General features: G+C 37.2%; 1 protein-coding gene across 5 annotated transcripts in view; it reads right to left on the reverse strand.

Annotated features, from left to right (window-relative positions):
- Window positions 1–2862: 2862 nt before the first annotated feature.
- Window positions 2863–25018, reverse strand: part of GTF2A1 (general transcription factor IIA subunit 1) — a 31452-nt gene continuing 9296 nt past the window's right edge. For 3 of the 5 annotated variants that reach the window (XM_026088895.1, XM_026088890.1, XM_026088893.1), the window contains 7 exons: window positions 23049–23256; window positions 20400–20506; window positions 18192–18291; window positions 16075–16208; window positions 14889–15209; window positions 10798–10887; window positions 2863–7550 (listed from right to left, as the gene is read on the reverse strand). In XM_026088895.1, the coding sequence (XP_025944680.1) occupies window positions 7443–7550; window positions 10798–10887; window positions 14889–15209; window positions 16075–16208; window positions 18192–18291; window positions 20400–20506; window positions 23049–23256 (1068 nt within the window). In that variant the 3' untranslated portion in view covers window positions 2863–7442. The remainder of the gene's footprint in view (window positions 7551–10797; window positions 10888–14888; window positions 15210–16074; window positions 16209–18191; window positions 18292–20399; window positions 20507–23048; window positions 23257–25018) is intronic. The other 2 variants (XM_026088892.1, XM_026088891.1) reach the window with 2 other exon arrangements.

Genomic DNA, 25018 nt, shown 5'->3' on the forward strand with positions numbered 1-25018 from the left:
TTAAGAATTTGACCTGCTAAAACCAAAAAACACTCTATTGACCCTCTACACTCTTCCAAAAACAGCTGAAGTGTCTGCAACCCGTATACATTTATTCTTTAACTGACCATCATCTAGCATCAGTATCATCACCACACAGGAACACTTACCAAGTAATCTATCAACTCTCTAAACTCTCTAAACACACACATACAGAATTTTATTAGGTATTGCTTTGTTTTAGGGCTAAAACTATTAAAATCTGGCAGCAGACATACCAATTCAGTCAAAAAAAATGGTATAAGAGAAATATTATTCCAAGCGTTACCATTTTGTCTTTGTTAGAAGATTTAACAAGTTAAATCTGGAAGGCAAGAATATCCATCCTGCAAAACTTGGACTGCGCATCTTTCAGAAAACTCAAAGACAGAGCAAAACATACAAGCAGGATTTCTACAGCATGAATTCTGCAGTATATATCATTGAGAAATGTTGTATTTCCCCAGAACACTGTGTTTCCCAGAATACATTACCTGTTGAGTCAGGGCAGCCTACCTGGAGTCAGCCAGTTCGTTGGAGGGCAAAGTATTCAGTAGTTATGAAATCCTCAGATATTGGTCAGGCAGGACATGCAAGGAGCCCTGTCTGCAGGGACTTTGCAGCAGCATTCCTAGGAGAAATGGGAATAAGTCTTTGGAAAAATCAGGAAGCCAGGTGGTTTGGCAGAAAAGATTGCCTTCTTTATTTTGTTAATCTAAACTGTTTTCTTCATCACCTGCTTAATGACTGCTCAAAAAGATTTTTCTTTACCTTGGCATTAAATCCTGCCAGCTCCTACATTGACTCTTGCAGCTTGAAAAGGAATATCCCAACTCTCTAGGGATTCCCAACATGTCTTCTATTGTGGGTATCTAGATGTCTCGTCTGCAGCGCAGTTCTGCTTTATTTGGTACCTCTAGCAAAGCAAAAGCATTTCTAACTTGACAGAATCATGAGTCCACACTTAAACTTACTATAGGGATTTTGACTTTTACAATTAATGATAAGCTTTATTTTGGCATTGTTGTTGAAATACCCTTATGTGAATTAAATATTTGTTGGTTTTGATTTTAATAAATTCTTGGTTACAAACCTGAACTAAAAAAAATACCCCACAGATATATAGACATATATATATATATATTTCTAAAAACAATCTGTCACTTAAAGGCATTTTAAAATACCAGCTGATGAGTACCTATCTTCAGAAAGTGGCTTTTGAGTTGTGGAATGGGCAGCTCAGCATCATTTAAAAGCAAAGGGCTATTTTCAGTTATTTCTCTCCATATTACCTCCACATTATTTCAGATTGCCTTTTTTCAAGTCAAGCAAGTGAGGACACGCACATTTATACTACCTAGAAGAGGAGTTAATTGCACAGGCATTTCTCACAAATAATCGAGAAGTCTTCATTCTAAAGAATAATTTGCCATGAAAATACTTTTCTGAATGTTATATAGCCACACTGAAAGGTCGAAGTAGTTCAACTGCAGTTCATTTGACTGTACTATAGATGAGGGTTATTGCATCTAAAAGGATTAGAGTGTTTTTTGCATAATCCCAGTACTGGTGAAAAAATAGTTTAAAAAAGACTAAGAGTCAGCTCTGACAATAACTGCCAAAATTTTCAGTCTTTAAGTAAAGCACTTTTACAAACAAGAAAACCTTCAAAACTCCAAACAAACTCCAAGACTAACACTGTTTAAGACAAGCTGTAAGGAATTTTGTCTAGGTGAAATTAAATTAATTATATTAAAAGCTAGGCTAACATCTTAAGATTCTTATCTTCTCATACTTCTGCAATAAAGCATTAAATTATATATATATATACACACACACACACACATATATATATAAAAATATCAAAAAGATTGGAAAAATCTGTTATTTTTAAATACACTTGGTTTTGCAAAAAGAAAGGAAAAAGGAAAAAACCCTTTGAAATACTTTACTCATGGCACAGCACAATTGGGAAAGCAGTTAAAATTCACAATGATAATTTTCTCATCTTTCCATAAAGAGAGAGAAAAATAAATAAGTTTGCTACTAATTTGTCACTGATCTACTTTCTCTCTTCTTTTTTAGGCCCTTTTGAAAATGTTTTGGCCAGAACAACAGGCCATTTTTTCTAAGTTGTGATATTTGCTTATTCAGAATCATCTCCAAATCCTTTTCAAAATCATTTGTAAGGCAAAGTTTATGGAAAAAGCAGTATTAGATTATCGGGCGGCAAGAAAAGGATTTGGACAAAACCTCCTGCATATAAGAAAAAATTACCACTCTTTATGATTCTTGCATGATTGTTACACCACTATAGCTAAAAGATTATTTCAAAATCACTGTATTCCAGAATACAACCCTCCCTACAGTTAGTATAGCCTACATTCTTCTTCTCTAAATATATTTGGAATTTCAAGTTTAAAATTTAGGTTTAAAACTAAAGCATTAGTCAAGTCTCAAGAGACTGTTGTTAGTCAAGAACTAAAAGGATGTCACCTGCTTACCCTGGAAAGCAGTTCTGTCAAATTACTTTCACTGGTGAAGCCTTTCCACTCAGCCAGCTCTCCTCTAAGACTGTCCCACATTGCCATTTAAAGGATTCTTGTTCCAGATGGCACAATGAGTTATTCAACCAATCCTGTCTCAAGATCTAAGTCTCAGGTTACTGTAGGGGGATAATTATTTAATAAATTTGAAAATCTAGCCGCAAGATTAAAATGCCAATTTTATATAACAATGTAATTATGCTAAATGGAGAGCCCACAAAGGAAATTCAATAAGTAGGTGACAGAGAAAAAGTTTCCCTGAGCTTGAAGAAATTGTTATGAAAATAAATTCAGAATCTTCAGTGTTATTACAACCTGCATTAAACATCATATATTTAACAAATGCACATGCAAGATAGTAAATGAAGTGGCAAACATTTTTAAATAACATCTTTAATTAAAGTTTTTGCAAAGGCAAAATATTAAACTTAAAATAGGTCTTAGTACATCAAAATACTAAGTTCTCTAATTGTATTCCAAGCATGGCCTTTGAAACATAATATCCTGTATATCACAGAGGAGCAACCTTGATCTGCAATTGTACAGAATGAATTTTACAAACATAATAAATATATTTACCCCCTTACACATAACAGTATATGTACAACAGCAGTTGACAATAGTAGCTCAGAACAGCAAAAAAGGATATTCCCCCACTCCATATTTTATTGGTACCCTATGCATTCTGGAACACGTCTCATAGGATGACTGTACATATAGCTAACCCAAGGCAGTTCCTCCTGTTAAAAGAGTTTCTTTTGTTCCACAATGTCTAATTCACCAAATAATAATTGAAAGACACACTGCATGAACTGCTTTAAAAAATAGTAATAATAATTAAAAAAAAGCAGACAACAGGAAAACCAAAGGATTGTTCTTTTTTTTTTTGTTTTGTTTTTTTGTTTTTACACATTTCCCAACCAATCACAGTGATGGGAAAACAAGACTTTAAATGCGAGACACCTATACGTAAAAATGTGCAAGTTTCTTCATCTTTTGTAATCATTAATCTCAAAGTCTGAAAACAACTCTGATTTCAGTGGGAGGGGAGGGGAGGGGGGCAGTCAGGGCACCACAGCCCCCAGCGCTCTGTAAGGCAGCCCCACATTAACCCGGTGTGCGTTATCCTAAAACCACTCTTCACTTCCTGCACTTCTTGTTGCATTCTGTTGGGAAGCTTTGGGGTTGGGGGAGTTTTAGGTTTTGGGGGCTTTTTTTGTTTAAAGGAACTTTTATAAATCAAAGAGATTGACTCAAAATGGACTTGAGTTCACCAGGTCTCTAACTCCTGCACTGAAATTACAGAATTTTACTCTGACATCGTTTTATGGTGCCATAATTACTGTTAACTACCAAATGGTAAAACTATCTTCACAGAACTAAAACCCAGTGAAGTTTACTTTAACACTCCTACTCTGCAGAAGAAATAGAAAAACATTTATGAAAAATTCCATTATATAACACAGTATTTTCTTTGCTCTTTTCCAGAAACTGCTTCAGAATCATGTATCATAGTCTTGGAAATAAACTCTGACCACAATTTTTGCTTTAAATCGTGATTAGGGAACTGAATGATGTTCAAATGCAACTTCTGATTACAATGCAGGAACAAGGAGTATGAAACCTTAAAGAAATCTTGTCACTAACCAGCAACTGAGGGGAGAATAAAATCATACTTTTTATTTAAATAGTCCAATATAAAGTTCCTTATGTGACTAAATTCTCTATTACCTCCTTAACAGAAAACACACTTCAATTGGTTTTCGACTTAGATGTTTTTAAATGATTGCACACACTAAAACGCAATAAAATTAGAGCAAAACAGTTGCTTTTATGATTGAAGCACTGCAGGAAATCTACTCTCTCAGGAATCCAAAAAAAATTTTGTCATGCTGGCAAAACAGGTATTCTGCAAACTGAAAAGGCACAAGACTCAGGGTTTTGCCTAGTTCCTCTGCAAGTTTCCATCAGCCATCGTGGTTATAATTATGAAGTTATCTTTCCCCATATTTTTCCATCATAAAAAGGTGCTCCATTATCTGTGCAAATTTAAACATAAGCCCTCTTGAAATCATTAATTGCTTCCATAATACTGAACTATTTAAATGAAAAAAATCTATTTCTGGGGGGGTAGGTAGGTGGGAATCATTTATAGACTATGAACATGGGAATCCCTTGCCCTCTGAAAGGAATGGTTTCTGTGGAACCTAATGAAATGGTCTGTTCAGTTACATTGTTAAAACCATGATTAAAAATTCAAGTACAATAATAAAATTAAGCAAACTACATTCTTACAGCAAGTCGCTACAATAAAATGAAATTACAACATGCTTTTTTGATTTAAAAAAGGAACACTTGACGTAGCAATAAGAGCACAGTTTGGTATGTTCATGTTTGACTGGCTTTCAGAAAACTTCACAGGTACTTGTATTTGAAGACAAAACTTCTCATCTGACAAGCATACCATAAGTTAGCTTGCATGAGACTGTGCAAGTTCAGAGAGCTTCTAATATCCTTCAAAACAGGCTACGCTTAAGTTACCTTTAAAATTCTGGAATCCCTTAGAAATAAATAAAAAGGCTATGCAGCTTCTAGTATACACAAGTGGGTGAAGAATCAATGTATGAAAATGAAGTGTTGTACAGTAATCCAGTTTCCAGTAGCATAAACAGGAATCTATAGCTAACGGGATTTTTTTTTTTCCTTTTTACTGGTTCAGTTGTGCAGCATTATGGGATTTGTTTGAAGTCCATTATTTAAGACTTACTCGTAATAGATTTGGGAAAGATGAGGAAAGGAAGTAGCTGATACATTATTGATTTCATTGCAGTTATACATAGTTTAAGTGTTAACAGTGGTTTAAAAAAAAAAAAGTTTTCTGCTTTGTTCAGAAGAAAACAAACACCAGTCTGTTTCAGATACCTTGAAGCCCCGAGTCAAAAATGTACTCTATATGATTATGCCACTACTTAACAATGAATTAGTAAAACCAGAAATTAACTTTTCAAAAGCTTACATATGCAGATGACTTACTAACAAACATGGCTCTAGACAAGACCTACAGACAGTTTCAGTCTGTGTCAATGAGACCACAGGTGTGAGAAGTCACAGCAAAAAAAACCCCTCTTTTTACAACGTATTTGAATTTTCTACACGCTACTGAGACTATGAATGCACTTGGTGGCAAGTAAAGCAGAATGAAAATGAGAACAGTGCTTATATACTGCTAAAATACACTTATGACTTTTTAAAATAACATTTTAAAAGTTTCATTCTCAAGAAGAAAGGCCAGAATTGTTGGTCAAATGTCTGCTTCTGAAATTCTTCCCCAGTTCAGTTAATTATCTTTGCTGTGTCCTTTTCATTGTTTTTTCCAAGCACCCAACAAAACAGCATTTTCCAAAATGGTGAGCCACATGAACATTCCTTCCTCAACAGTTTAAGCACAATGACCATTCCCTCTCCTCCCTCAAAACCACATTTCTGAAAGCAGGGTTTGGAAGAATAACCAATGCACGAAGAAAAGGTGTTCACAATTCTAAGAGGAGGAGGGGAGTGGGGGCGGGGGGGAACCACTTTGCTGCTTTTTACAACAACCACCCCCCCAAAAAAAAAATCACTCTAGAAAAGGCAAGTGAAAAAGCTATTACATGAGGTTTAGTGCATCGGACTACTTGATTTTCATTACCAAGTCAGCCTAAAGATACTCTAACAAAGTTCGTGTTCTCAAAGCTGTGCAGCTCTCTTCACAAAACTACATGCCACCTGGAAACTTCAGAGAGATTTACTGCTGCAGGTAACTTAAGGCTATACTTTTCAGTAAGCAAACCTTTGATTAACAAACTTGCAGCTAATAGAACTTTGTGTGATTTTCTACATTAAAAATTTAGTCATTCCTGTGGTCCGTTCAAATATTTGTGGATGTCTGGACTACAGATGTAGTATGTAAGTGAAGGAATGCATCTATTATGTGATTACCTACACATTTCATTCAAAAGGTCTCCAAAGCCTTTATAAGAAGACAGTAGAAACTATTATTATTCCTCTCAGTTCAATGATGCTGAACGACCAAACAGCAAGAGTACAATTAGAGTTAAGCAGTCTGACTTTTTGGGGGGAGCTACAGGTGCTTAGTATTTAAAAAATATAGTCCTAAATAAAAGATGCCATTCACATGAAATAAAAATAATTTCAAAATATAAATGATCGTTTTACCATTTTCTAACTGCTAGGAACAAGAACTTGTTTATGGGGAATGGTATTGAAAACAACAAATAGATATAATAATTAATGAGCTTATCAGAATTAAAAATATTTTCCTTATACATGTTATTTAAAATTTAACACCTTAATTCTGACCCTTCTGTACAAAGCTTGCACGCAGTTTAAGTAACATTCTTACCATCCTCACTACCAAAAGGAAGTGTTCAAAGCAAAAAGATTTGTACACACAATAAGCATTTTCAGATTAATAATCTATCAAAGGGAAGAGTTCCTTCAATCAGTGGAAGAAATATTTTAAAATCTTAAACCAAGGGAAGAAGGGGGAGACAAAGCCTTACATGCTAAATACCAGCTGAAGGTACCTGTATGTAGAATTGATAATTAAGGTATTCCTAACACACAAAACCAGCTCCCAGACAATGCTATAGCTGCTACAGTCCATGGCTTGCTCATCTGAAGTAGTGTCTTTGTTGCCACATTTTATCTTTGTTCCGATAGTTTTGTTTATGCTTTATTTCTGATGTGCAGATACGTATTTTGGTTGAAATATATATCCAAGTCTCAACCTTTCCTGCTTTTGAATTTTTTTCCTCTTATGGGGAGTTTTTCTTTTCTTTTTTCTTTTTTTTTTCTTTTTTCTTTGTCTTAAAAACTTCACCATTCTGCATCCCCAATGGCTTTGGAAAATACATAATCTCTTCCATTAAGATTCATGATGCCATCTTTGAGGTGAAATTTCCATTTATTTTTACTTCTGTGGATCTAAAAATAGGAAAAAAGTTGAAATATTACTTTGCATCAGAAAAGGGTAGTAATGCTTCAGTAATTATAAGGGCAAAAAACCCACAATGATTAGACACCAATAGATTACTATAAACATCTTGAAAAATCAAGTCTGCGTTTAGTTCCAAAAAACACCTGTCTATCTTCAGCTTACATTTTTTTAAACGAGGGAGAGCTGTCATGGCAACTGTCAAGAAATCATGCAGCCACAGGGGCATTCTGAAATCCAACATATACAGCATGGTTTTAGAGGTGGTTGGACAGAAAAAAGTGGAAAAATATATATCCATCCACCTTTGCTGCTTTGATTAATATATCTTCAATTATGACATCCATGAAACTCCACTTGAAAGCCAAAAATTTCCAATTCAATCAGCATAACATAACACTTTCAACCAGCCATGAATGGGTGGAAAAAAATGTAAGTGCAGAGTCAAACTCCAATATTATAATAAGCAGAAAGTTAAATAGGTCTGCCATATCTCTGTGTATAAAGGAATCAAAACTTGTTTGCATGCAGAATGGAGCTTAGACAGAGGAGAGGAGAATGACTCTGGAGTTCAGCAAGTACGTATGGGTTAAAAGGCAAGTGGATATTCGCAAGTTTTTCAGTGTGAAAATCTCTATAGTACAAAACACACAGGTTGATATAGCTGAGAAAGAAATACCACAGTCTTATATTCTATTCTTTCCCCTTAATGGAGGGTGATTTATGTTCTAATTCTCCCCTATAGTGTCAGGGGAGAACAGCAAGATCTCCAGACAAAAAGATGATATTGGGGATGATGGAATGAAGCTGAATGTTCTTAAGACTCAAGTTTCAACTTTAACCTATAGTCTTCCCAGTTAAAATATGGAACATTTAAGGCTTTGTATAAAAGAGCAAAAGACCAGCATGATCAACCAGCAGAACAAGTTATTCAAAGAAAGCAAGGATCCTTTGGAAAGCTGAAACGTTGAACAAATGAGAAAAGAGGATCATGAACTTCATGAACTTTAGCAGATTGAAGATATAATTGCCAGTCTTTAAATAACAAAACAAAACAAAAACAATCCATCTTTTACAAAGGGCATAAAATCAAGGAAGCCACATCACAATTTTTCAAGACCCATCAAGGACAGGAAGCCTAACCATCTATCGTTAGTGTTGTAAATCCAAACAATAAAGTAGCACCAGAACAGATATGACTATAGTAGTCAAACAATTATTAGTACTATTATTTGCTCTGTGCTTGCTTTAAACTAAAAGAAGTTAGTGTAATCAGCAAATAAATGAACAAGAAAAAGTCTCGCTTGTATACTCTGCTTGCACTTCTAGATGGCATTCAACAAAAATCCCTCAGAGACAGTTGAGCTGCCATGAGGTAAGGGGGAAGGTCCTCAGATGAACAAATAAATGATTAAAGATGGGAAAACAGGAGTAAGAACACTGTTTTTACAGTTCAATGAGATCATTCCAAAAGATATTTTTGCTGGCTGGAGTCCATGGTTTTAAGAATTCACTGATCATCTGGAAAATGACAAAAGATCACTGATGATACAAAGGAGAACAGTTACTGAAGAGCTGCAGAACGACGTCACTGTCCTAACTCATTGTGTACTAAAACAGCAGCGACATTCAAGGCACATGAAGGTAGTAATGAAGAAAAAACAATCCTAACTTACGTGTATACAAAAAGAGATGTGACTGATTTGGAAAAGAGAAGACTGAGGAGGGATACGATGAACTACAAAATCATAAAAGACACAAATAAGGCAGATAGGAAACACTACTCACTCCTCTAAATAAATAGCTAGGAGATATCACATGAAACTAGTGGGTTCAAAACAAGGTAGTTCTCCACACATCACATATCTCAGTTGTGAAACTTATTATCATAAGACAAATTTCACAAGGATTCATAAAGTAATCAGACAAATTAATGACAGAAAAAATCCACTGCTGGTTCTCCAAAATGAAAGCACTGTCTAAAGGATGGCAGCACGCTTGCTGTGAGCATTGCTACCCATTTGCCCTCATCTCACTGTCCCAGAGGCACCCACTACTGGTCACTGCAAGACACAACATTGTGCAAGGGGGAACTTGCTCAGAACAACAGAGCTGATCCTGTGTATTTTATACAGACGAACTGAACAGCTATTGGTAAGTGGTGAAATTTTTCAGAGCACGCAGCACTAGAGGTTCACAATGGGTACTGTTCCCTGTTGAGTTAAAGTTCTTAATCTTTAAGAAGGCAAGGATTTCAGAAGAGATCCTGTTGTCCAGCTTTAGAAGCTCCCAACAAGCTTATCTGACTGCCATTCTGAGGTACCTCACTATCCTCATGGACTGTAAGGACCCTTGGAACGTAACAATTTTTGATTACAGTCTGGAGGAGACAGCTGGCTGGAGTGCAGGTACTGATGCTGCTTGCAGCATCTTAAATCTTGCATCTAAAATTCTTTATTGAATCTGATGACAACTCCAAGAAGAGTCAGGAAGACTGACTTAACTAAAATAACTTAAATAACTGAAGAGTTTTTCTTAAGTCATTCTTTATAATGTAGATTGTATTCAAAAGTCTTGCAGGTTTTTTTCTCCCTTAAAAAGGGAGAAAGTCATGGCTGTTCAACTCAGCTCAGCCTAGGCAAAGGAAGAAAATCGACATCAAAGAAACTTTATGCATACTACCTCAGTAAAAAGGTGTCTGATAGCCTCCAGACAAAAAATAAAAAAATAAATTAAAGACATGAATGTATCCTTGCATATTCCAGGCAAATATGCAAAAAGAAATTAGTCATTACAGAGGAGAGACAAGACGGTTGAACAGAATTTAAAGCAAAATAAGCAGTGTTCCACATTGCCATTTCTGAAAAGAATGCACAGAAAGATCATTCCTCTCCGATACCTATTCAGTCATCAAGAAGAAACATTTTTAGTCATCAATGAACAGTTTTGCATCAAGCCTAAATCATACTGGCTATTGCTTTCATTTATGGCCACAGCAAACGTACCAAAACTCATTTGCAATAGTTCACTTTTCCTGAGCCCAGAAGAGCAACCCTTTGTTGAACACACACAGATGTGATATGGAAAAAAAATTCCACCAAGTTTCTCCAAGTCTTGTTCACTACCACAAGGTAATTTCTACTTTATAGTCACACAAAGATATCATTTAAAAAATCTGACTTGACAGGGAAGAACAGAGAAAGCAAAATTCTTCTTTCTGTTCTATAGAGATTTTACCTTATCATACTGGCACACAACAACATTTTCCGTATCAAACAGTTCTTGCCCTTCCTCATCACTCACATCATCTTCACTGTTTAGGGGCTCCTGAAAGAAACACATGCAGAGAGTTATGCTTTTTAGTAAGATTATAGCTGTTACTTTGATTACTTGCATGAGGATACAATCTGTCTACAAACTATGGTCCTGAAAAAAGCATTTGAGGTGAAAGTATTAGGCTTTCCAGGGGAAGGCAGACATGCAGTTCCTTTCTGCCCTCCATGCTGTGGATGTCCTCAGGCTTTTAATCAATCTTAGTGTGAAATTTCAGTGTCCAGGTCAGATTCTGGGCCACGAGTGCTGAGGGAGCTGGCAGACATTATTGCTAAGCCACTCTCCATCATCTTTGAAAGGTCATGGAGAACAGGAGAGGTGCCTGAAGACTGGAAGAAAGCCAATGTCACCCCAGTCTTCAAAAAGGGCAAGGAGGAGGACCCAGGGAACTACAGGCCAGTCAGCCTCACCTCCATCCCTGGAAAGGTGATGGAGCAGCTCATCCTGGAAGCCATCTCCAAGCATGTGGAGGACAAGAAGGTGATCAGGAGTAGTCAGCATGGCTTCACCAAGGGGAAATCATGCCTAACCAATCTGATAGCCTTCTATGATGGAATGACTGGCTGGGTAGATGAGGGGAGAGCAGTGGATGTTGTCTACCTAGACTTCAGCAAGGCTTTTGACACTGTCTCCCATAACATCCTCATAGACAAGTTCAGGAAGTGTGGGCTAGATGAGTGGACAGTGAGGTGGATTGAGAACTGGCTGAATGGCAGAGCTCAGAGAGTTGCGATCAGTGGCACAGAGTCTAGTTGGAGGCCTGTAGCTAGCGGTGTCCCCCAGGGGTCAGTACTGGCTCCAGTCTTGTTCAACTTCTTCATCAATGACCTGGATGAAGGGACAGAGTGCACCCTCAGCAAGTTTGCTGACGGTACAAAACTGGGAGGAGTGGCGGATACGCCAAAGGGCTGTGCTGCCATTCAGAGAGACTTGGACAGGCTGGAGAGGTGGGCAGAGAGGAACCTCATGAAGTTCAACAAAGGGAAGTGCAGGGTCCTGCACCTAGGGAGGAATAACCCCCTGCACCAGTACAGGTTGGGGGTTGACCTGCCGGAAAGCAGCTCTGCTGAGAAGGATCTGGGAGTGCTGGTGGACACCAAGTTAAGCATGAGGCAGCAATGTGCCCTTGTGGCCAAGAAGGCCAATGGTATCCTGGGCTGCATCAGGAAGAGTGTTGCCAGCAGGTCGAGGGAGGTGATTCTCCCCCTCTACTCAGCCCTGGTGAGGCCACATCTGGAGTACTGCATCCAGTTCTGGGCTCCCCAGTACAAGAGGGATGTGGCACTACTGCAGCAAGTCCAGCGAAGGGCTACAAAGATGATTAGGGGACTGGAGCATCTCTCTTATGAGGAAAGACTGAGAGAGCTGGGCCTGTTTAGCTTGGAGAAGAGAAGACTGAGAGGAGATCTTATCAACGTGTACAAGTATCTGAAGGGAGGGTGTCGAGAGGATGGGACCAGACTCTTTTCAGTGGTGCCGAGCGACAGGACGTGAGGCAACGGGCACAAACTGAAACACAGACACTTCCATCTGAACATGAGGAAAAACTTTTTCACTGTGAGGGTGACAGAGCACTGGAACAGGTTGCCCAGAGAGGTGGTGGAGTCTCCTTCTCTGGAGATATTCAAAACGCGCCTGGATGTAATCCTGTGCAATGTGCTCTAGGTGACCCTGCTTGAGCAGGGGGGTTGGACTAGATGATCTCCAGAGGTCCCTTCCAACCTCAGCGATTCTGTGATTCTGTGATCTTGGCACCACAGCCTTGCATCACCACGCTCATGCTTACTCCTTAACTGTAAACATTCTGGTGCTTGCAGTTCATCTTTACAAAAATTTATTTTATCATTATACAGGTTTTCATATCTTAGGCAGCTAAGCAGTGGAAATGCAACATTAGTCACATCATTCCCTATGTGTCAATAGATACAGAAACAGCCACAACTTATTCATGCTTGTCTGGTGCACCATAAACTGAAATAGAACTCGACACATATACGGTTTTTAGAAGAGGGAAAAAACGCTGTTTTAAGATAATTTTGCATAGATCCATATAAACTTAACTTCTCCAGATGTTCTATTAAGTATTTTCATGTCTCTTAAGAATTACTTTTCTCGTTTCCAACAACAGTCTCTTCACCCCTTCATTTTTTTCTAAATTGAGCAATTTCTTCCATTCTTTACTACTCCTTCATTCCTGCACTTCCAGGCTTGGAGTCTTCTAATCAAAACATGTCTACAGGATCACTAAATGCCACCCCAATATACACAAATATCCCTTCTGAACTGCAAGTCTACTGTGTGTCCAATTTCATCTTCCCTGCATGACCTTTCCACCCCCGTCCACAAGCTTGCTACAAACTGAACATGATAGGACCATCCTGAAGCTCATATTGGAACTGGATACCTCTTCTAGATCATTCTTGCTCCTTCTCTGGTCTGACAGTGTCTATCAGCCAAAAGAACATTCTGATGCACAAAGTCCTATGCACTGCAGTGAGAATGTCACAGCAGAAATTTCTTCCATCTCATGTAAACAGCAAATATTTCAAAAGCTAGTACAACCATTACTAAATGCAAAACAAGTTTTCTGAAGTCTTCCACATAATCCTCATTTTCCCACCCACCTCAAAATATATAAGCTACACTGGGGAGATCCTAATGAGAGAAGACAAAGGTGTACCACAGGGTTCCTAATTCCTTCCAAAGTAATACTATATTTAAGTGACTTAACAAGCTTTAATGAACTGCTCTACTTGTTATGTAACTGCAGATTAACGAAGGGGGCAAAAATAACAGGAGATCTCTGGCATGCAGAAAATAAAGCCTTGGCATATAAAAAAATCCACGAGAACCCTGGCATTAAGACAATATTAAAGAACACTTAAGTATGATGATGTATACTTAATAGGGCAACGACTAACACGTTCAGACTGACATCAGTGCTGGTCAACATAAAAGTAGAAAAGTAGATGTGGACCCAACTAGTAAGTTACAACAGGAAAATACTGTTAGACACCACTGTAGACATATTACAAAAAAACCTTGATAAGAATTAGAAGTTTTACCTGCATACACTGCATAGATGATACGGATGATAAAATGCTACATATGTTCCCAATACTAGCATTTTAAAGGGAATGTTAAAATAACTGGAAGGCTGCAGAGAACTGTAGAAGAGGCTGAATAATCTGGCAGTTCAAAAATGCATCTTTGGAAAATAATTTTAGTTTATTAATATCCTAATTTCTTCTTCTGCAGGGCTCTGATACAACAAAAAAAGGTTTAGTAAGAGCCACTGGCTGAAGTCTGAAACCTAAATCATTCAAAGTCTAAATTAAGCGCACACAGTTAAGAACGTAACAAGTTATTAAGAGTATTCACTCCCGCTCCTATCTCTTGCTTTAGTTAAATCAAGGTCAGTTGTTTTTCTAGAAGGTGTTTTATTGTCAAATTTGAATTCTCAGAGTTGTTTTAGGGTAACTGAAAGCAACTGAATTGTAAGAGATCTGGTCTGACCAGACCTATTTGTCCCCTCTTTTTCTAAGAGTTTTGAATCTGAAGCACAGACTCCTAAAACAGTGAACAAAGAACATACTCCCCTTCTTTTTATCCTTCATAACTTTGCTTTGGTATGCAGCATTCAGTCCCAAATGCAGTTGACTACTTCTGATCTCTATGATGGTTTCATAATCTCATGGCTGACCTCTCCATAATACCAGAAATACTGCTACTACAGATTTTATAAGGCCATTCACAATAATTACAATTTTCACTGCCCCCTCTGCTGCATTTCAGGGTGCTTTGCTAATGTACGAAAAGTTTCCACCACCTCAGTATGGGAAATAAAGAAACTGAAGTAAAAGGATAAAGCGATATTCTCAAAATTACAAGAATACAACATTCTTTGAGGCATATAGTTTTCTTTCAAATATTGTGGAAAAATTAAGAACAAGACAGAGGCATGTTCCAATCTTCCGAAATATTGTCAAGTTTACCTCTTCAACCTGGCCATCTTCACCTCCATCTTTTTCTTTGTCTTCCTCTTCATCATCATCATAGTCTTCTTCCTCATCTTCTTCTTCCTCAGAAGATGTGTCCCCTGCTCCATCAACTTGGAGCACAAGCGGTGCTTGTGGCTGCGCCTGTTGTTGCTGTGGTTGCTGTTGACCAGCTGCAGGAATCTGTGCTTGGGCAGGTGTAGGGGCAGCCACTGTTGTMGGTATGACTTGTGTTTTATTTCCTGTAAACAGGATCTGCTGAGGCTGAATAATCACTCCTGTCTGCTGGGAAATCCCTCCAGGGATAGGAGCCAAAACCTGATGGAATATCATTGTAAGTACAGTGGCTGCTACCATAACTCACTACCATACCAATTACCCACAGAAAACAATTAAAACATATCAGTCTGACTTATGTTAATTAGAGAAACAAAAGTTACAAATATTCCATTTATATCAGACACAATTTCATCTTCAACAACATAGCTTCTCTCATTATTTGGTGTTCATTTTCTGCATTTTGCACTAAACCTAAGGAAATCTGTTGTCTCATTTTCCATTCTAAAACATTAGCACTTTCACCATACTGAGTTCGAAGTACAGTAGTTTTTAAATTCAAATAAAAGATTATTTTTAAACCTTCTTTACAAAACATGTAACTTTAAACTCTCTATGTATTATTATTCAGGCCTAAACTGCAGAACTGTGACACAGTATTAAATTCAGTACCCATGCAGTCTGGATGCACACTCAACCTTGTAGCCAAATGAAAATCTTGCCATGACATACTGTATTCACTGTTAAAAAAAACAGGTTTTTTAAGTATTTCTTTCTAAATGCTAAGTGGCAAAGAATTATTTTAACTAATAAAAATTTTTAGAGCATAGACTAAAATTATACACATTCTATATATTTTTCATCAGGGGACACATAAAAGCAATTTTAAACTGAGACCAGTGAGAATTTGGTACAGACTTAAATGTCAGTTAAAAATGACATTTCCAAATTGTTCATTTTTAAAACCCACACTACTTAACATAATTCTCTTTTCTTTCATATACCATTTCTGATTTTGTCAAGTTTGTATTCTCTTTCAACTTGCTCAATTTAAAATGCAAGCCTCTCTAGTAATTTCTATCAAGTTTTCTCCTTCAAATCTATCTGTTCAAAAATTTTTCTTTACCTGCTGAATCACAGGTGCTTGTACACCACCAGGCTGCATTTGCGGTATGACCTGCTGCTGTAGAACAACCGGTTGCTGCGGCTGAATGATATACTGAGCTCCATTTGCAGTTCTAACTACTTGGAGGATCTGGCCTGGAATAAATAAATATATAATCAAATTAATTTTTTTAAAAAAAGCATGTTTAAAATAATCTTAGTTTAGCAGCTTGTTTCCTGGAAGAAGACCAAAAACAATTAAAGGACAGCATTTATCTTTGTCTTTCACTAGAGAAAAGATACAACTATTTTAGTTACTTAGAACCTGTTATAGCAACTGTTTCAGAAACAAAGAGACAATAAGATTAATACCTAAATAATTGCAAGGTGTGTAATTCAGGAATAATTTATGTATACAAGACCCTTGAAGCCAAAGACTAATCCTTTAAAGCAGCACAATATTTCAAATATTAACTTCCTACTTAAGAACATACTTCATGTATTGTAAGATAAATTTTACAGATAGAACACAAAACATATATATACCAAAACAGGAAGTACAGGAATTCACATAAAAAATTCTATCCACTACTAATGCTGTAGTATTTCCAAGGTCTTGTCAGATGAAATACCCTTTCCCAGAGATTCTTGTCCCTCTGATTACCCATTTTAAGAAATTCCTCTATGCATTACTTCCTTTTCATTATTAATGTGCCGTTGTCTTTTTGAAAACTCTATCCTTTCACTTATTAATCATCTCTCCTTCCTTTTCCCATAATTCTTGTATTCTGATCCCAGCTCTGTTGTCTTTTATTACCCTTTAGCTTTATTATTTTGCCATTTTCCTCACTTTGCAAAATACGTCTAAGACTTATACATCTTTACAAATGGCCTCCAACTCTGAAAAAGGGATCTAAGACATATTCCAACATCAGTTCTTCACATTTCTATTCTGAAAGATGCAGACGTAGGAAAAAAAAAAAAAAAAAAAAGACGTTAGATAATTGCTCAACCTTAAACATTTCCCTCAACGGCTGATATTCTTTCCTGTCTTCCATTCACAGTACAAAATGCAAGGCCTATTTACTGAAACAACGAAGTATACCTGAAAAAGGGAATACGGTTCTGCAGGCAACCTCCTGTCCTTGTGTAAGAAAACATACTACAAATATTTGTAACTGAACAAAAAGTGATGACCGTAACAAGCATAAGAAATACATGCCATGAAATTTGGCTGTAAAGCATAAATGTGCTTCCTTAAAATTGGAAGGGATCAAGTTCCTAAAATAGCTATACATTTCAATTTTATTTAGTCTAAAGATCCATTAAACATTCAAATGTTTAAAGTAGAAAGGCTAAATTAGTAGCCCAGCAAGTGATTTTGAGTAGACTAGGCAAATTATTCTGGCAAGAGTATCACCTGTGTCTAGAAAATGAACTTTCTCAGATCTTCCTTCACTGTCCATATCAGAGTATATCCAGAACCAAGCTTATGAAATCAGCATAATACAAGAATACTGCACATGAAGCATCAGATACACTGTTCATAAAAGTGACACTTACATTAGATTCCAAATATACAGCATCACAGTATTTAAACATGACATATCCAGCATTGCCAGCAAAATTGGAAATTCCATTGTGCATGCTTAGGAGGTACCAGAAACATCAAGACACTCCCCCACCTGAAAGTCACAGAGAGGGTGTTCCTGCTCTTAAATCCCCAATCTAGTATTTGGGCTTGGATCATGCTTCACAAAGCTGAAAAATACACGAAGCAGAGAGACAGTAATGCCCATCTTCTAGCTTCATGCACTTGTCTTAAAAGTACAGAAAACTAGCATAGAATCTAACCCACACCACTGTTAGGTCAAAACTGCAAGGTTTGAAAAACTAACCAGTCTGTGAGCAAAAGAGACTAGGAGTCTAGCAAAGCAATGATGGCACTACTTTGTGAAGGCTGATTTCCAGGTTCTGCTTCTTAAATCTAATGACATTGCAATGCACTATGAATGAGCGACGACTAGAAGAAGTGCATGAACCGCATAAATAGCAAGGTCTTGTAGAACCCAGAATGTCTCTCCCCCAAGCACTGTCAGCCTCAAGACTTTCGTTTGACTTCAGTGTTGAGATAGTTACCTGAATTTGTAAGTATCTGTTGAACAGGAGTAACGCCAGCAGGGAGAGCCAAAGTAGCTGCAGTGGCTGCAGCACTCTGAAACATAGTAAAAATTTTTAACTGCAAATGTTATTGTCAGTGTTTCACATCACAACATACTACCTGAAAATTAAATATCTACCTTTTTTATTGCTATTTACAATGTTTGCAAATAAGTTTATGCAGCTATTAAAAGATGGTCATTAATTAACTGTATATTATACTACATATAAAAATTATTTTTGCATCTTCTTCCTTAATAGGAAGAACCACTAAGCATCAATCACTAAGCATCACAACTTAACCTAAAAGTTCGGATTTTGTTCTCCTCTGCCATCTCTGCTGACATTATTAATAGAGTCCAATACTGGACTGCACATATGGCAATGTTACTTCTACTTTTTCAAAGTAGCTTAAGGTATGGGCCAATAAACATCACCTGAAGAAACACAAGGTACTTGAACAATGATCATGTTTGCCTGCCTTGTTTGCACATGGAATAGTAGTTAAGTCTGCACTTTTTTTTTTTTTTAATTCTGCAAATGATTTTCATTTCAAGTTCTGTGTAACACAGCTCTACTGAATATATACACGTAGTGCACTGACTGTTCAACAAAATGACTCATTTTTCTCTCACAGATAGTCAGTTAGGAGAGAAAACCAAAGATTTCTAATGGGTAATGATTCTAACTTATAAGGAAGCTAAATTCCAACACAATCAAGGAGCTCAAAACATGAAAATTTGCATTAAGTCCTTAAGTCACAAAGGGAGATGGACTTCTCCAGAGGCCTATTCATTTCAAGGGTCTAATAACATCTAACTTTTGAAAAGCCTCTCCTTCTCCACCAAGGAAGATTATTCTCCTCTACTAAAAGGATTTAAACTTTATCACTGGGTTGAATGCATATTTCCTGTTTGTAAGATACACAGTCTCTCCTTATCATCTCACTAATGTAGTAATTACAACTTCCAAAATTAGCGAACACTGAGCAAAGTTAAAAAAGTGCTCTTCTGCATCCTCACATCCCAGGCAAGTGCAAATGCATAAGTTCTCATTATTCTCTGCCTTCCAAAATATTCAAGATTTGTCTGATCCATTCTTTGGTACTGACTTAAATGTTTATTAGAAAGCACACAATATTTCCAAGTTGATTCTCTAACACAGTATTTATTGAATTGGCAGCCTTCTGGAGCATACACTTCAACTGCATTTTGACAGCAGCAGAGTTTAAAGCTCAATATATTCATTTCTGCAATACTCATCAATAAGATCTAACAATGAGAAGAGATAGGGGAAAAAAAAAAAGATTTAACTGCTGGAATAGGCAAGTTACTAATTCCATAGAAATGGTTGTGAAGCATAAGAAAAATAAAAGTAGATGTTAGTCTGCTCTAAGCCTCCAGGCAAATCATGCTATTTGGTTAATGAAGTTCAGGTTCTTTTCTATAAGATTAACAGTCCTTCCATCAGGTAATGGAGAAGTGAATGGTAAGCAAACTACTGCTGCTTTGACTAATCATCAGACTTTGTTTAATGTGCTTTCACCACGAAAGCAGTAAGAATGTAGTGAATATTGTTTTAATATACATATTTAACTTGTTTTAGCTGTTGTTTTCATGGATTTGCAATAAAAGTATTATTTTTTTTTAGCTTAAGCCATGGCACTTAAAGCAAGATACTAAAAAATTAACCTCTAAAGATAAAACCTGCAAGAAATGGGTAAAAGACCAGACTCAGTTTTATGCGTTTTTACAAAATTATCAAAATAATCAAAACAATACAACCAAGAAAGATCAATGTGAATGACTAGATAATCTCCTGTTTGCTATAATCTTAAATTTCAGAACACTTAACATGGTTTCCTGCATCTAGCAAATACAATATGCTTATACCAGTTAACAGTGTTGTGTCAGTACACAACAAGCTCATCATAATGCAGATTTACACCAACAGTACTCTATCATCTGATAAAATAAAGTTTTGGTCGAAGACATGTATAGCAGAAGATCAAGATAAGCCCTAGATGTGTTACCAAAACTAAGTCCTGGACAACCGATCCTGAATTGTCAGCACAGCAGAAAAACTCAGTAATATGGCAGCCAGCTTTACCAACGCTTCCCAATTTACTTTTAAGCATTTGATGACTAATACCAGGTTTATGTTTGCTATTTAATCAAAACAACTTACATAATGATGGAGTATGCAAGGATAACCTTCTGCTTTTCTTACCATGCCTGATGCATTCATATGTGGTATCAGCTTGGAATCTGGCACGATAACCTGCTGCTGAGGTGCTAGAAACATAAAAAAATAGCATTGTATGAAAACTATGCAGTCTGCCCAAAATAACATCCTAGACAGAATGATTATAGATAGGACATCACACAAACATCAGCTGAGCTTTATAACCAAAACAGCTACTGAGCAGGCTCCGACCTTGTGAAGTTTTACACTCCAGACAACATAAAACAGCAGCTCTTAGGGGCGATATGGCTATTTTCACTTTAGAGACTTATTTCAATGGTTTCAGTTATCTACTCCGACTCTATCTAAAACAAGATTTAAAATACATTTCTGAAATGAAAGGTATTACAGTAAAATTTTAATAAACCTGATGATGCATTCGAGTTCTCCAAAAACATCAGTTAGCAGTGATTAACTCCTCAGACTYATGCAAGGACTGTTGTAAGATAAAGAGTACGTTAATAAAGCCTAACAGTCAGCTTGAGTTAGGCCTCTAGTTAGCACAGCTGTTAGCATAAGCCCGTGAACTTCACCAATTTTTTGCTGTAGTAGAAATAGATGAAATATGTGCAAGCACCTGTCCCAAACAACAGTTTTGGTGTGCTAAAGGAAACAGACAGCTAAACTATGCAAAAACCCTGTTGATCATCAAGAAGTGCGAAATATCCAGAAGCATATGGAACAAGCAAACTGAGTGCCAACACTGGTGACAGCAAATTGGAAGAAAACAGTGCAATTTGAACAGACTAATCATCAACAAGGCATTCTCTACTCAATCCTGTAACTAAGGACACTTACAAATACTGGGGGTAACCAAGAGTTCTGGAAAAGGCYCTGGGTGGGGGACACCGCATGACCCTGCACCATGATCCAGGACCATCACCCCAACCTCCAGGGAACCCAGGGAGCGGAAAGAGCCCAAGAAAATCCCACGACCCTGTGCCAGGACTGCACACAGCACTGCAGGAACCACCACATTGGCCCACCTGATCTCTCTCCAGAACCGGACCATCTCTCTTGCAGAACAAGGAGGCTGTGGAAGAAACTGCTATGCTAATCCCCCTGACTTTCTCCTTCACTGCACTATGTCCCCCACAGGATGGGGGAGGGGGGAGGAAAGGTGTCAGGTAATTCATAAAATTGCATAAATCTGTGATTAAAGTGCTTTGGTATCCAAATTCATTTAGTATCCAGTGTCATTTGGTCTTAAACCACAACACACGGCAACAACAAATCAGTTTTAAATGTATTAGTAGTGGCAGGATCTTCCAGAGGAAGACACAAATGGGAGGACAGGGACTCCATATTAGCACAGGGAAAACTAGTCAGCAGAGTCAGAGCTATTCAGCTAAGTAGCCACTAGAGGTCTAGAGTAGATGAGCAGACGGACCCTCCAGAATCCCCTGACGAACTTGAGCTGAGATACCTAGCTCACATGGAGACGTGTGTATTTACAGGTCTTTATCTCAAAATGAATTTTATCTTAGCAGCTCAAACTGATTTATGTCCAGCCACATACAGAGTATTACAAAAAGGAAAAAAACCCCAAACCCAACAACAGGTTACTGTTACACTAAAGATAAAGCAACATAATATTTCTGCACGGAAACACTAGTTGTCCTCCTCTGTTTTGAATATAAACTTTTTTGAGTGCGGGGGGGAATCATCTCATAGTTATCTTTTGTACCTATTACAGAGGTGCTATTCCATGAAGTCTGAGAAAAAGGCTCAAGTCCATGACTGACTAAACAGATACAATTATTATTTTTTTAATGCCACAATTACAATAGTGCACCAAAAACTCTCTCAACTCAAATACGACAGGGGTGGCAAGTTTGTTTACACAGTACAGATCCAGTAAAATCTAGTAGTATTTATCTTATTTTTGAATTGAAATTGTAACTGGTGAAAATAACACGTTCCCCTCAAATTATTGATGGAGAATACACAAGACAATAATCACAACAAACAATACTGTTATGGCTAACTAAAACATACCTTGAGCCCTCACACCTACACAATGTGCAATCTGCTAAGACCACAAGAAAAATAGCCATTAGGCTTCTCACTTAAAACTTGTTCTAACATGAAAAACATCTCCTACATACACTCAAACCGTTATAAAAATATTATTCACATTCTAGCATCCATTTATGCTAAACAGTCCCTTTCAATACACTTTTAAAATTACTTTAATCCTAATGACATTTCTACCTCATGACTACACTGTCACCTGCACACGTATAGTGGCTTGAAACTCTGGAGTTGCTAACACATTTTTGCCACAACTTTAAAGTCAATATATGCTGAAAAACTTAAGTTACACAGTAGTAGAAGACCAAAAAAAAAGATTTGGCTTTTCCAACATCTTCTGCAGAATGTGACTGACACAAATAGAAGGATATTTTTCTTATGGCACGCTATTTTTCAAGACAATTGTCTTGACCCATAAAACAGAGGCAGGTAGAGAAAGTTTAACATAAAGACACAAGTTAACCATGAGATAAATATCCTCCCCTGGATTACTAATGTGCAAAGGATCTGGTCTAAATTGAGAGCCTTGCGTCATAGATGTTAGTGAATGAGTCTGACCTTGCTGAGATGCTGGAATAAGGACCTGTTGTGGCTGAGACTGCTGCTGCACAGTCTGCTGTGGCTGAGGTTGTGTATGATGATGGTGATGGTGATGCTGTTGTTGCTGCTGTTGCTGCTGCTGCTGTTGCACCTGCAGCAAAAGCTGCTGCTCTTCTGAGTGGAAGCCATCTACAGCCTTGGACTGCATCAGCTTGTTCTCCCACAGCTAGTTTGAAAAAGGAAAGAGAAGTCTCTGTGTACGACTTTTACTCAGTCGGATGTGCAATGACATAAACACAGTACAACAATACTGAATTTGTTTTCACTGTTTATCTGGTTCAGTAAACTTTACCAAAAAGCCTTTGGGCATATATAAACTGAAGATTTAACTCCAAAGAGGTAATGTTTTAAGAAGAGGAACTAAATATCCCATAAGAATGGTCAGTCCAAGCTTAAATTTCAATTAGCATTCTTTCTTTCATTAATGGAAGAATCACTACAACTTTAACAGAAGCACAAATAGAGATGAACTGGAAACTTTAAATCAGCTTTCAAGTTTCCTTACCTTCATTTTTTTTTAAACTTCTTTAACCAGAAAAAAACACTTCCTTTTTACATCTATCCCCTAAGTCATTTCTTCCTAAAACCTCTAAATACTAGATGCTTGAAGATTTTTCCCTGATAACACACGTTAATAGAAACTGCCAGTAATACCTATGATAACGTACAAGCCTTTACACAATTTCTACCACAACAATATCAATTTCAGTGCCTCCAACCCTTCAATTCCTTGACTTCAGCTGACAGGTCTCCTAAGAAAAGCCACAACCACAGAAAAGCAGCTCTTGCAAAAAGACAGTAATGTAAGTATTCCATAATACACTGCAGTCAAAAAAGACTGCAGGCACCCAGGATCCCTGATCTCAAATCCTGCTTAAGGCTTCCTCAGTCTTCCTCTTCAATACTTTATCTTCTTTCTTGTCTCTTTCCTCATTCAATCTTTTTCTTAAACCTTCACAAAACACACGTATGACACAAACATCAAGGTACTTTCCTTAGGGTGCTCACTCTCTCTTTTTTCCCCATCAAGCCAGGTCATGATATATTGTTTTTTTTTTTTTTTGGGGGGGGGGGGAAAGCAGGTCTTCACTTGTTTCTTTATAGCCAATTTTGAAACTCAATATTCCTTCCACACTCCATCCATTTTTTAGTATTCTGTACTGAGTGCAGGACTTCCACTTATTGAAGGACTCCTTGTTCAACAGCTGACTGAGCAGGTATCTACTTTCCCAGTTTCCTTTTGCTTTGTTTCCTCTTTTTCTGCTGCCCCTTTTTCTCCTTCTCTTTTCAAGGGCTTCTTTTGCTCAGAAAGACTTTGAAGAAGCCCATAGGAGATGCACATTAAAACTCAGATCAACTTCCTGCCTCACTTTTGGCTCCTTGGTATCAGCTCAAACCCACTGAATATACAGTGAATACTCTACACAGATTTTAGGAAAAGTGTGATGTGTGCAGTACAAGCCATTATGCACCATCTCACAAAAACAAGACTTCTGCAAATCAAAAATCGTATATGCAATAAAAGAGCATCTGACAATAAATCTCTTCTTTGGTAAGACAAAAACATCAAATAGAGCAGGCATTTTATTTTTGCAGCAGAGAAAATATAAAAATCATTTAGCTCTAAAATAACCATATATCCCCAACCTTTCTTTTTTAAAGAAAACATGATGCAACTTTTCCAGGACTGAAATGATAATGCAGGGAATTCTGATGCCTGTCATAAGTTTTCATCAAATTTAAAGTAATTGCCAAATAAGGAAAGATAAACATAGTGTGTAGATCTCTGTATACGGAAGAATAATCTGAAATATGGGGCTACAGATATGGAGATTAATATACTGCTAAGCTAACTAAAAATTATCATTTTTACTGTGTACAACAGTAAGCAGTATTCAATAACTAATCAGTGTACTGGTCTAGTAAAA

Source organism: Apteryx rowi, unplaced genomic scaffold (assembly GCF_003343035.1).
Source record: "Apteryx rowi isolate R43461 unplaced genomic scaffold, aptRow1 scaffold_793, whole genome shotgun sequence".
NCBI classification, from domain to species: Eukaryota; Metazoa; Chordata; class Aves; order Apterygiformes; family Apterygidae; genus Apteryx; species Apteryx rowi.